This window comes from Melozone crissalis, unplaced genomic scaffold, assembly GCF_028551555.1.
Source record: "Melozone crissalis strain CALT ecotype California unplaced genomic scaffold, PUWL_Pcris_2 ptg000006l_1, whole genome shotgun sequence".
In the NCBI taxonomy this organism is placed as follows: Eukaryota; Metazoa; Chordata; class Aves; order Passeriformes; family Passerellidae; genus Melozone; species Melozone crissalis.
Window position 1 is genome coordinate 41,422,816 of NW_026535784.1, and position 12,201 is coordinate 41,435,016.

Consider the following 12,201-nt stretch of genomic DNA (forward strand, 5'->3'; position numbering starts at 1 on the left):
ACACTGCCTTAGCAGCAATCCCTGGTACCAGCAGTGCACAGAAGGGCTGGGGCAGGCAGCATCCAAAAAGAATTTCAGGAGAGGTGGTTTTCCCACACGGGGCTGGTGCCTGCTCTCTATCGGTGTTGAGCACAGCCTTGTCCCTTCCTCCAGGGCTGCTGCCGATGCCAACACCAGACAATCTCGGCTGTTTATGCTGATGTGCCTCGTCTTGCTCATGTGGAAACCCTGGGCCACAAACAGCTGAAAATATTGAGCTGCTACTTTAGAAGCATGCACTGACAGCCTGGTATCAGGGCTTTTGTTTCAGGTTTAGCAAAAGCAAGTCTGCCCACAGCTAACTTATAACAACAGCAAACCTCACCAGGAAACCTTGAAGTGGCAGGTGAAGTAGAAGTGGGAGATTGTTTCTCTGTTCCTTTAAAGCCTTTAAAGAAAGGGTCGTAATAGTCAAGGAAATATCCCTCCCTCTTGGCTTACACTTCTTTCATGCTCTTTTGATACTATGAGCAGGAGCAAGCCTGCCAACTCTCACGTGTGGAGTCTGTCCCAAGATTAGCAGAGACCCTGACCCACACACAGGCCTTTGCAGCACCACTTGCCCTCACAATGCCATGCAGTAAATACTGCCAGTAAATACTTCATGATATATAGTACGATTAAAACAGTTTCTTTTTATTTTTCTTTTCCAAAATACTTGTGTTTTTGTAAAAAGCCAAAAATACAAACCAAAACATGCCATTTACTCCATCCTGCTCTGTTTGCCTTATGAGCATTTTAATTTTCTTTCTTTCACGCTTGTTTATGGGCTTTGTCCTGGCATGGTACCAGAAATCAGCAGCCTTCATACAGGCTTCGTGTATGAAGGAAGAAAATGAGTAAATATTTCTAACAGTTACCCAAAGTATCCAAGTAAGGTGCCTTTGGCTACCGACGTAGGAGTTATATTGCTGGTGCATCCTGAGATGTAAACCCACTGCAAATGGATTTGCTGTGGAAATTGATCTGCACCAAAGATCTGTTTCAGTGCAGAGATTTAAAGATGGACAAACCATAGCTGTCTGCACCTTCTCAGGGACGGGCAGCTGCTTGGCATTTGCTCTGGAAGGGGACTGGACTTGCCTGCGAGTTCGTGCAGTGACCGGTCCAGCAGGGCCCCCAGTCAGTTCAGCACAGGGTGTGTTGGCAACACTTGTTTTTATCAGCTTCATCTCAACCAGAATCAATTACCTCACAACGATTTCAATATACCAAATAGAAGAGAGATCCTAAAAGCTGGCAAAAAGTTACCAGATACTTGTTAGCTCCAGGAGGGAGCAGCCAAAGGTGATGTCAGAAAGACCTTGTGACAGCTCCACTTAGGTGTGGGCACTTTGGAAACTCAGTCAAGCTGTAACCTGCACGTAAAAAAACAATCAGGATATTTATTAGCTATTGAACATTCTGTCTTGGTGTAAAGACATGAAATAAACCCCTGCATCCTGGTTATGTTACAGGAGCATGTCCACAAACTAAAGCAGCTTGAGTAAAAACTATACTGGCAGACAGAGATCTCTCTGAAGAGGTTTCAGTATTTTCTGAACTCTACTGGTCATATACATATATATATATATATATATATATTTATATACACTCATATTTATATGTTCAAGTAGACACCTGAAGACATTAATATAGATAGATAGATAGATAGATAGATAGATAGATAGATAGATATGTACACAAATATATAGATATGTATATATGCAGCAAACCAGTGTATTTTTTTTTACTACATCTAAGAGATGGGAAAGTAGAATGCCCTCCAGCTGGAATTTTCCAGAAGCCAATGGAAGAGAAGACAAATTAGTAACCCTGGGAAGACAGAACCCTGCAGCAACATGACATGTTTTGGCATTCCCTTGTTTTCTTTTATTTGGGTGCAGTTGTTACTACTTGCTGGAACATGAAATGCTTTGTCAGCTCCTTAGTTTGTTTTGGGTTTTTTTTTTTTGTTTGTTTTTTTTAACCTTTATGTGTTATTATAATGGAACCATAAGGTGAAGCTGTGTGAGAAGAGGACATAAAAAGCCACTTCTGTTGCCTTATTTTTTATTTGGGTAGGAATTAGCAGGTTTAGTCCTTTAGGTCCACAAGGCAGTTATGTAATAGCCTATAAGTATTTAATTAAAGTTCCATTAAAAAAAAGAGGCAGAACTGGCAGGCATTTCACATGCAGTCCTGCATGTGCTCTGGCACATCACACAGTTATGCAGGAGGCATGTGAATGGGGGGCAGTGCCAGAGGGAAAGTCATGTCCCATGGCTGCAGGAGGATGGGAAGGCTGTAGGATATTGGTTACCTGAGGTTTGGCCCTGAAGCAGCTAAAGGGAGCACAGAAGTGAAAAATAACAGGGATGCCATCAAAGCATGGAATGGGAAACCCACGGGGTGTTGGCTCTGGCAGCAGCTCAGAACACACGTTTGTGCTTTGGCAGGACATCTAGAGCTGCATTTCTCTATGAAAGCAGAAGAGAGACAAAAGCAAGAGAAGGGCAGGAGTGGCCCCAGCTGAAGCAAGGACATCACCTGGGCCAGGCTGCCCAGCTGGGGTGGCAGCAGCACTTGGAGCCCTCGGGGCCACGCGCTCAGCACAGCACGTTAAGCTGAAGCACCCCGTCCTGGAAAGGGAGCAAAGATATTTTTAGTCCTTCCAAGAGTCTAAAACAGAGCCAGACAGGATTAATGGACATTTATGGGAGTTAGCAAGAGTTAATAGGAGAGGCCAAACCTCTCCACCTACAATTCCCTCCACCTGTACTTACTGCATCTTTGAGGTGATGGAAAGGGAAACAATGTGGAGTGTTCTGTTTGTCTGAAACATTTTGGGATTCAGAAAATCCAAACATTTAAATAATGTGTTCAAGAAATTACAGATGCTCCTCAGTGGTTTTTTGCCTTTAAAATATTTTGTTCAGGGAGACTCCTGCAAATATATGTCTTCTTAAACCAGGGTGTTTAAAAATATACCATTTTGTAATAATTATTATTAATATAATAATTACTACAAAACAAACTGTATCTAAGGAAAAGAGACCCTCACATTTTCTAGCTTGCACTGTTACTTGTGACACTGCCTGCACATATCTTTTATTTCTCAGCAGTTCAGGTTTATTTTTCACCTTCAGAACTACAGAAAAGGGAGACTGGAGATTTTCAGCTTTACTTCTTTAGATCCCAGGGGCCTCTGAACTTGCCTAAGCAATAGTTCCAACTTCTGGTGAATACACAGATCCCTGCAACTTCCCCAGAGTGAGGAAAGGCTCCAGGCTCTGCAGTAAAGCTTCTTCCTTAGATAATTTGTGGGTGCCCACAGCCTGCGCTGCCTGTTTAGAACAGATAATGAAGAGACACTGTTTTGAAGGGGAAAGACACATTAAGAACACGAAGAGGAAGGTGAGTTTTCCTACTGCACACGTGGCAGAGGCCCTGATTTTTGTGTGAATGCCTGACACAACTTGGTCTAGACTTCAAACTTCAGGTTGGCACAAATCACCACACACATTTTCCAATCCAGACAGACTAGAACAGTTTTTTGCATCAACATTAAGAACTTTATAGCTATTCAAAATCAGCACCAATGGTTGGATTAATATTTTAATAATTACACACTTTTTACATTATGAAAATAAATCATAAATAGTGTAAAAATAATTCTGAAGATCAACTTCTCACAAGCAAGAAACAAAACCTGAAGTACAAAACTGAAAGAAAACAAAACAATATTCAACTGAAAAACAAGGAGAATTTTTAATAATAAAAACAAAAGCATGCTGTTTGATCGGGTTCAATTAAGTCCAGACCAGTGGCCACAAGAAAGTGGTAAATAATAACAAATTAAAATGGGTGAATAAAACCTTGCAATTCTTTACACTACTCATCAAAAGAGGTCTTGTGACATATTTACAGTGCTAAGACACTCAAAATATTTCTAGTATTGATAATATGATGCTGACCCATGTATTATTCCCCCCAAACACTGAAATCCTTGCCAAATTACTTTTCTTTGTATTTTTATCTCTTCTACTTCATTTATGAGACCATTTGCAATACAAAAATAACGGCACATATAGATGAACTTAAAAAAGTAAAAAATACAAATAAAAATATATAATATTTTCCAAAGGAAAAAGTCAGATACATACATCTTAGCAACATTTTTAAAGTTGTGTGATATTTTTCCAAACATGTACAATAATATAAGAATATCCACATATATGTTAACAATATGTAAAACATTCTTCCACCAACCCAACTCTCCATAATACTTCAGGGAAGTGTGCAAGTACCAATGGGATCTGGGAGATTAATACAATTTCTTTTTAAAATAGAAACAAGTAAAACACTAACGGTCCCAGGTTAAGTTAAGGCCCCCTGCTTTCAAAGAAAATTCAATTTCCAAGCAGCATTGATAATTGGATGCATTTAAAAACAAAATGAAACAAAAACAACACTCCAAATCCCTTTTAAAATACAAACTCCACTTGTTCTGTAGAGTGTCCTTTTCAGAAATGATGGTGGCAGGCACTTGTTTCTAACTGCATTTAATGAATCCAACCACCAAGTAAAATACTTTAATAAGAGAGGGTGCAAGAAAACCTTCATTTGTACATTACAGCAACATTGGCATCCATAAAAAGAAATGGCAGAAAAGAAAAAAAAAATCAGTGTTAGTTTTAATTCCAGTCACTGAAACAGAATTTTTACAATGACTACAAATTAGACTTTCTTTTGACCACTATCTTTGCAGATGTGTTTTGTGTGAGTCTTTAGTGTGAAAATTTAGGAATCTCATTAGGTAAAATACAGAGATTTAAAAATGTAATATAAGATGGTCAAGCAGCAGAGATCAGGAAATTTGAAGGGAAGGGTCAACCTCTGCATGCCTTGAACCTTTCCATCACTTCCAATAAAACAGGCTGACAATAACTCTGCAGTTCTTACTGAAGTAGCCCTGATTCAGGCAAAACCCCACTGCTGAAGGTGGTAATCTGCCCCTCATTACAAAGTGTAACACCTGGGGGCTCCCTCCCGTGTGTCTCAAAGAGCTTTGCAAGGAGAGGGCTCCTCTCTGTGCCGTGCCCTTGCTGGGGCTGGGGAGGCACAGCCAGGGATGAGCCCTGCATGGCTGAGCCGGGATTGCCATCCCAGTTCGGGGGCGGCCAGTGGGACACCTCCCTCCTCACCCCATGGGGATCCAGGATCCCAGCCACGTATCCTGGCACAGCCCCCAGCCCTGCAAGCAGCACCCTCCCACCAGAGGCCAGCTGATCTCACCTGGGGTTGCTCTGTCACCAAAGGCCAGCTGATCTCACCTGGGGTTGCTCTGTCTCTCTCGTGGGCACATGCACCCTGTCCACGGTGCAATGCTCACTGGGGCCAAAGTTAACTGTCCACACCATACACCAACCTTAAGAATTATTCCTTTTCCAACTCCATACTTTACACACGTGCAGATAAATGGATCTGATTGTTTTGAAACTCTTTCATACTACTTACACCATAGACTGAAAGAATATACAAACAGCTGGATGAAGAGTATCATTCTGCTTTGCTACACTATCAGAATATGACATCACGACCAACAATAAATAAAAATAGAAATCAAAAATACATTGTATCATCGTTCTGTGATTTAACATCTCATGCTTTACCTCAGGAAAAAATAAAGTTTTCCAAAGCATCCTGAAAGAAAGATTTCCCATAGTTAGTCCATGAATATGAAGACAAAGACCATGTATGTCAGACATATTCCATACAGTGCTTAAAAGATTTGTGGCCTCTGTAGCAGGACTTCTGCACAATGTGGCTTTAATGCACTGGAGTAACAGATAATTACAAAACTTCATATGAAACAAATACTGAAAACTCTCAAAGAAACAAGGATTATTCACACCTGAAAAGTCAGGGATATAGAAACTGTGTAGACTAATCCCACTACACGTTTCTACAACTGAAAAGACTGGTAGAGGAACTACTGTTCCTGTCACAAACTAAACAAAACAAATCATATCTTCCTGCAGGAATGCCACTAAAAGATACAACAACACACTGGCAGTTCAAACTGTAGCTTTGCCATCAAAAGGAAAAAGATATACTAGCACCAGAAATAGTTGCTTCTTGAACAAAACAAACACGTTGCAAGTCTTCACAGGGTGCTTTTCTTAATGGAATATTAAACCTAATTTTTTATTTTTTTCTTGTACTGACCATGCAACTTTTCTAGGCATTTTTAAGTTTCATTTCAATTCAATCTGAGATGCAAATATTAATGCAATCTATGTATGTAGTTTAACCATTCAAATGAAATTGTTTATCTACTGCTCACTCATGGTTATTTAAAAGGAATGAACATTCCATGATACTGAACAACACAAAGGCTAAAAAAGCAAAGTAAGATTATTTGAAAAGTATTCCTACCTGCCGAAAATTTAATAAAGAAATTAATTTGCAAGACAGAAAAGAAAGCAAATTAAGGTGCTGAAGTGTTTCTTCAGTAGGGTTTCAGTGTCAAGGGAGTTAAAGGAGAACTGAGTTTTGACTAACATTTAACAGTAGCATCTATAATTATTTTCTGAATGACAAAAGCACGGCCCAAAGCTCTGCTAGCTTTATTGGTGCATATAGAAATGGATGCTAGGAGGGCAGTTAAAAAATGTAAGTATACAAATTTAAAAAAAAAAAAAGAGAAAGGACGTGCTAATTATTTATCTTGTTGCTATTTCTTAAATTATTTGTGTTTGTGGACAGTCTCAATATGGAGTTGCTAAATCATCAAGCCAGATAATAAACATCCTACTTGATTTTGCATGTAAATACTCTGGAGGACCTTTAAAAAATATTTCATCTTACTGTATTGATTGCCAGTATTCGATATCTTAACAAACATTCAGCTTCTGGTGTCCACATGTACCATCAACGCAGCCAAATGTGCCAAGTCAGGACACGGCGTGAGCGACTCTTTCCTGGTGAGTTTGCCCCTCACCCAGCCTGCTGGTTCCTTGAGACACTGCTGCCTCAACAGCAGCCTGGAAGTGGCAGCTCAGAGGCTTACAGGGTGCTGCTCCTGTCCTCCCTCTGAAAGGCCCTCAGTGGTGCCATGGCTGTAACCCTCTGGTAACGTTTTATATTCTGTGTGTCCCTCCTGAAGGTTCCCACTGTTGAAATCATCACTGTTCTAACAGGTTGATACTTGCATCTCTGAAAATTTAGGGAAAGCAAAACATATTTCCTCATTTCTGTGAACACTTGTTTATTTCTTACTATTGGAAAGAAGGGATTGAGCAGTAAAAATGTATTCAGTGTATAGTGTGAGATTTTTGTCTTAATTAGTAAGATAATACTAAGTGGAGGCCACTAAATTGACTTTTTGCTTTAAAAATCTGGGTTTTCCTCAATGAAAAGCTGGGTTTGACTCCAATATACCAAAATGACAATAAAGATTAATCAAAGAGAAATATTCAATTATAGTGGCATTTCCATTGATCTGAGATTGTGAAGCAATACAAAAAGTGTGACCCCATCTTCACATGATTTAGAAATGATGGAGCCAGGAAAAATGTGCGTTCCAAAAAGGGCATAAGGTGCCCTCATATGAATGGAGACAAGCTGTCTTCTTCAACTTAGTTTTGGTCTACATATGAAAGACAACTTCTCAAAAAAAAATCCTCCTAAAAACGGGATGATTCTGCTATATACATTAGGAACAGAAGTGATATAAAAAGAATTTCCATCTGCCAAATATGGCACCATTTCTCATAAATTATACTCTCAAACTAACTTCAGTGCACCATATGAAGACTCAAAATTGTAAAAAATACCTCGTGGCAAAACTACAAATGTGCACAAATTACATATTTCTAGCATTAAAAAAATTAGTGGAGAAGGAAATGTTTCTCTAGAAAGCCATCTGAACAGAAAGGGAGAAAAATCAACACATCAACAATCAACAACAGTGGAGTGTGGTGACAAGCGTGCAGTGATAATCACACAGAATTGTTTCTCTCCAATGGTTTTTGAGCAATATGTCCACTAAAATAACTGTAACAACATAAAAGGAGCAAGATGAATACATCATTCTGTGAAACATAAAAATAAACTCTTTCTTTTCTAGACTTAAAGGCTTCAAAGACTCTGAAATAAAAACTGTTAATACTGAAACAAGACAAATATGTGGCTTGAAAGTATTTTCTTCGATGCCGTCATCACAAATTTTGAATAGATTATTGAAATGCATTCTTTATGGCAACAGAAACAGGAAAAGGAAACAAAACCAAGCATTGCTTCCAAATTCACGTAGAGAAGTTCAGCTAGTTATGTGTAATTCAAAGTGAATAACCTGAAAACCACACCATGATACATACATCTCAGGTCAGTTCCACTGTTATCCTCCTCTGGAGGATGATCTGATTCATCCCCACCTCAAGAGTGCTTTCTCCTGCAGCAGTCCCAAAATACAACGTGCAGAGTGCATACACTCTGTTCGTCCTCGAGTGAGGCTGAGAAGCGTCTGGTCTCAGGCGGTGTCTGCCATCAAATGATCCCTGCAGCACCTCTGTAACCTTTTCAAACAACCCACAGAGAAGTCTGGTTTCTTCTTCAATCTTCTGTCCCTGCCGATGAAGGACTCGACAGGGCCTATCGTGAATGTCTTCACGGCTGTGAGCAGTGCAAGGCAAACCGACGCTGATCAACAGGCGGGGCCCTCTCTGATCCAAGGGGCCAAGTATCCCGCAAGAATGGAAGCCATCCACCTGCAGCTGGAATGCTATTCCCCAAAAATTCAAGGCCTCTCTCTACGCTCCTCTGGTTTATCTCTTTTTAGCAATGAGCCATGGTGTGACTCCCTTGAGATGACAAAAGGAAATGACTCAGAAGCTGGAATCAAAGGCCACCGTCAGCAGCCACTCACGATTCACACGGCAGGCAGGTCTGGCACACACACTCATGCTTTTAGTGCACACGGGCAGATGCGGTGTCATGGATCAGTGACGTGCTTAAGATGGACATGGAAGCCAAGTCAGTAAACTCCAACAGCAGCTGGTACAGTACATTTCATAGCATTTTGCTCTTATTTGGTCACAATTTCTTGTAAACTAGTTCATGGCACTCATTGTCCATGCACATCCACAAGCCAAAATATAAGAATTTACAGAAATATTAATTTCTATTACTGATCATTGTTTTGAGATCTCTCCCATTAGAGAGACAATTTTTGCAGGTTTATCCTGCAGTTATTGTATCATCTAACTGCAGATGAAAAGGTGAAAAACAGATGTATCTATGGACTATTGCAAACAAGTAGAAGCAGCTACATGTAAACATATCTCTGACTTGTAAAATCAAATTTTCAGTTCTCAACTATAAATAAAAAAGTGGAGCACTATATACACAACTTCATGCTTGTAAGGTTAGATTCATCACTGCAGAAACAAAAAGAGATACAGATTAATCAAATTAGTAAGATATTTCAGACATCTATTACAAATACACAGATAAGGCAGAGTTGCAAATATGGATAGTTATTTTCTCAGCACCAACTATTCTTCAGAGATAAATGCACCCAGGATTTCACTTATGCTTCATCTTTTCTGATATATTATATGCCAGTATCCCTCCAACTACATTATTCTGAATGCTGTGTTTTTAAATCAAGCACTATCTAGGTTAAATATTTACTAAAATAATGTCACCAGTTAATTTTGCCATAAAACACAAAACCCCGGAGGATTTATTGAATAGAAAAGAAACGCAAAGAAAAGGTCAGGATATACTGTCCTTCTCAGTATTCCAGAAAGCCAATATAATAATAGATCAACAGATATATTTGACAAAAATGCCACATCCATGAGCTTTTATAATGAATAGGAAGCACTGATCATCTGCAAAAACCAAAGGATGTGTGAGTCTTCATGTGAAAAAAGAAAAGTCTTGGACTTTTCACAAAACTAATGCCAACTATTTCTACAGTACTGCCTAAATGAATTGTTCTACACAAATTACAACACATCACATTAACTAAGGTCATGGAGAGGTCTGATCTTGCATTGCTGGATATGTCTGTCTAGGAGGCTTTGAAGTATATCTTGATAATGTTCAGTATGATTGTGACAGGCATTTCTGTGTTCTGAGGACATACAGGTCCTGAAAAGAAAAAGCTCTGCCCATCCTACCTTTTGCCAACAGCCAGGCATTGGTAATCCATCAGGACCCTGTTTCAAGGGGAGCAAAAGGATGAAAAAAATAAAGAGCATAAATAAGTTTGACAGGATAGATATTTCATCAACATCTGTTAGAACAGCTGAAGCAGCTTTGACTTTCTATCTAAGAAGTAGCTCCCAGTTAACTTATTTCCTCTCTTATTCTCAAAGTGAAGGAAAAGCCAAAGGCAGGAAAGTTTACACTGCAAATACATACGTGCACTTCTCTGCCATAAAGATTTGGTTTTTTTTCTAGATCATTAGAACTTCTTCATCAGTTTCTTATTGCTACTAGACCACAGGTTACATGTTATTTTAAATATAATCTGTGTTATTCACAATAATCTGTATCTGAATGTACAAGATCAGTGAGAAAAAAAATACTATCACTTTTATCTGGAGAGGATTATGTTTTATGGGCTCCTTGTTCAAAGGTCACCCTGTGATAAGACAGCAGGACTCAAATGGAAGTAGGATCTTTTAACTTTCAATATCAGTTTTTGAATGAAGCAGCGAAATCCTAAGGCCTGGACATACCTTGAGTGCCATAGTGGAAGAAAACATCAGCAGTGGGAGCAGGGCAGCACAGCACCCCTGATTATTTCAGTGCTTAGACAACATGGCCATCTAATTTCTTCTCATGTTAGTAAGAGGCCCTCCTTTTCATGTATCATTTCTACCTTCATGTTTCTCCATGCACCCAGTAAGATCAGGGCCAGCTTTTGACCAGAGTCATACTGGTTTTCATGGATCTAATTCCAATTTACACGGCTGTCCAGGGTTTATTCAGGGAGTTATATGCTCAGAATTAGGAGCGTATACAATGTAACTACACTATGCATAAGCAGAAAGAAAATTAGGCCTTTAGATTTCTTAGAATTTAGATTATCAATACTTAATGTTAACCTACATGTAAAGATAATGGTTAATATGGATTTTTGAATATACTTTCATGTGGTCTGGTGTGAATTACTTGTTGCCTAAACAAGAGACAGTGCTGCATGCTAAACAGCTTATTCTAGCAATTATCCACAAACAGAATATTTTTGATCCATCAATGATTGTTAGTGAATCTTCACATATAAATGATAATACAGAGACAGAGAAACATTTTAAAATTCCAAAAGCATGCTTGATTATCCCCAACAAAATATGAAATATGGTTACCATTAATTGGAAGCAAACAACATGGACTATGGAATAATCTTAATGGACTATGTATTTACAATTAAAAAGCAAGTGACTTCAAATAGAAGTGCTACAGTCAAAATAAAACCTACTTAAACTTAACATTCATCTCAGAGAACCGTGCTTAACCACCAAACAATATCAGAACATGCAGATCAAATTTTACTGTGAACAATTAAAAAGAAAATCCTCCTTGTATCTTTAGGAAATGTGCATGTACTATTCATTTGGGGTTTTCTTTCTTAAATGGAAAAGAGCTCAAACTTACTTTACCACTAAATAAAAATCACTGTTGCCAGATTGGTACAAGGGAGAGGGTCAAGAAGTAGCATTTTAGTATAGGTGGGAACTTGAATTCATGCTAGCATAGGGTGGGGAGTGTTGTGTGTATTCCAGGAGGGTAAGTTCCAGGGGTAAGACCATTAAATTGAGGACATTAAATAATAAAGACAATGAGGGTTTGGGCTGCAGACCGTTATATTCTTACAAACATCAGGTAAGCTTTTTATTTCCAGATGTGTTTCAATACTCTGATGAACAGGCCAGACACCACAAACATCACTTGTGGATGGTCTGGAAGCCAAGCTCCAGCTTGGCTTACTGAAAACCTTGATTTTTAAAAACAGTATTTACATCCCTCTGTTTGTGACTCTCACTTTGGCTAAATTGTGAAAACATGCCCCTAAGATGGCAAGGATTTGGGAGGAAGACCAGGGTGCAGAGTAGCTACGGGACAGGCCAGGGTGTGGAACTGAGCCAGTGCAGACAGAAGTCA

The 12,201-nt window shown here is 39.1% G+C and overlaps 1 protein-coding gene across 1 annotated transcript in view; it reads right to left on the reverse strand.

Annotated features, from left to right (window-relative positions):
- Window positions 1–6,747: 6,747 nt before the first annotated feature.
- The window catches only part of COL25A1 (collagen type XXV alpha 1 chain), a 294,552-nt gene continuing 289,098 nt past the window's right edge, over window positions 6,748–12,201 (reverse strand). The window contains exons 36-37 of the mRNA XM_054295154.1: window positions 10,212–10,250; window positions 6,748–9,461 (exon numbers count right to left, since the gene is read on the reverse strand). Of these exons, the coding sequence (XP_054151129.1) occupies window positions 9,459–9,461; window positions 10,212–10,250 (42 nt within the window). The 3' untranslated portion in view covers window positions 6,748–9,458. The remainder of the gene's footprint in view (window positions 9,462–10,211; window positions 10,251–12,201) is intronic.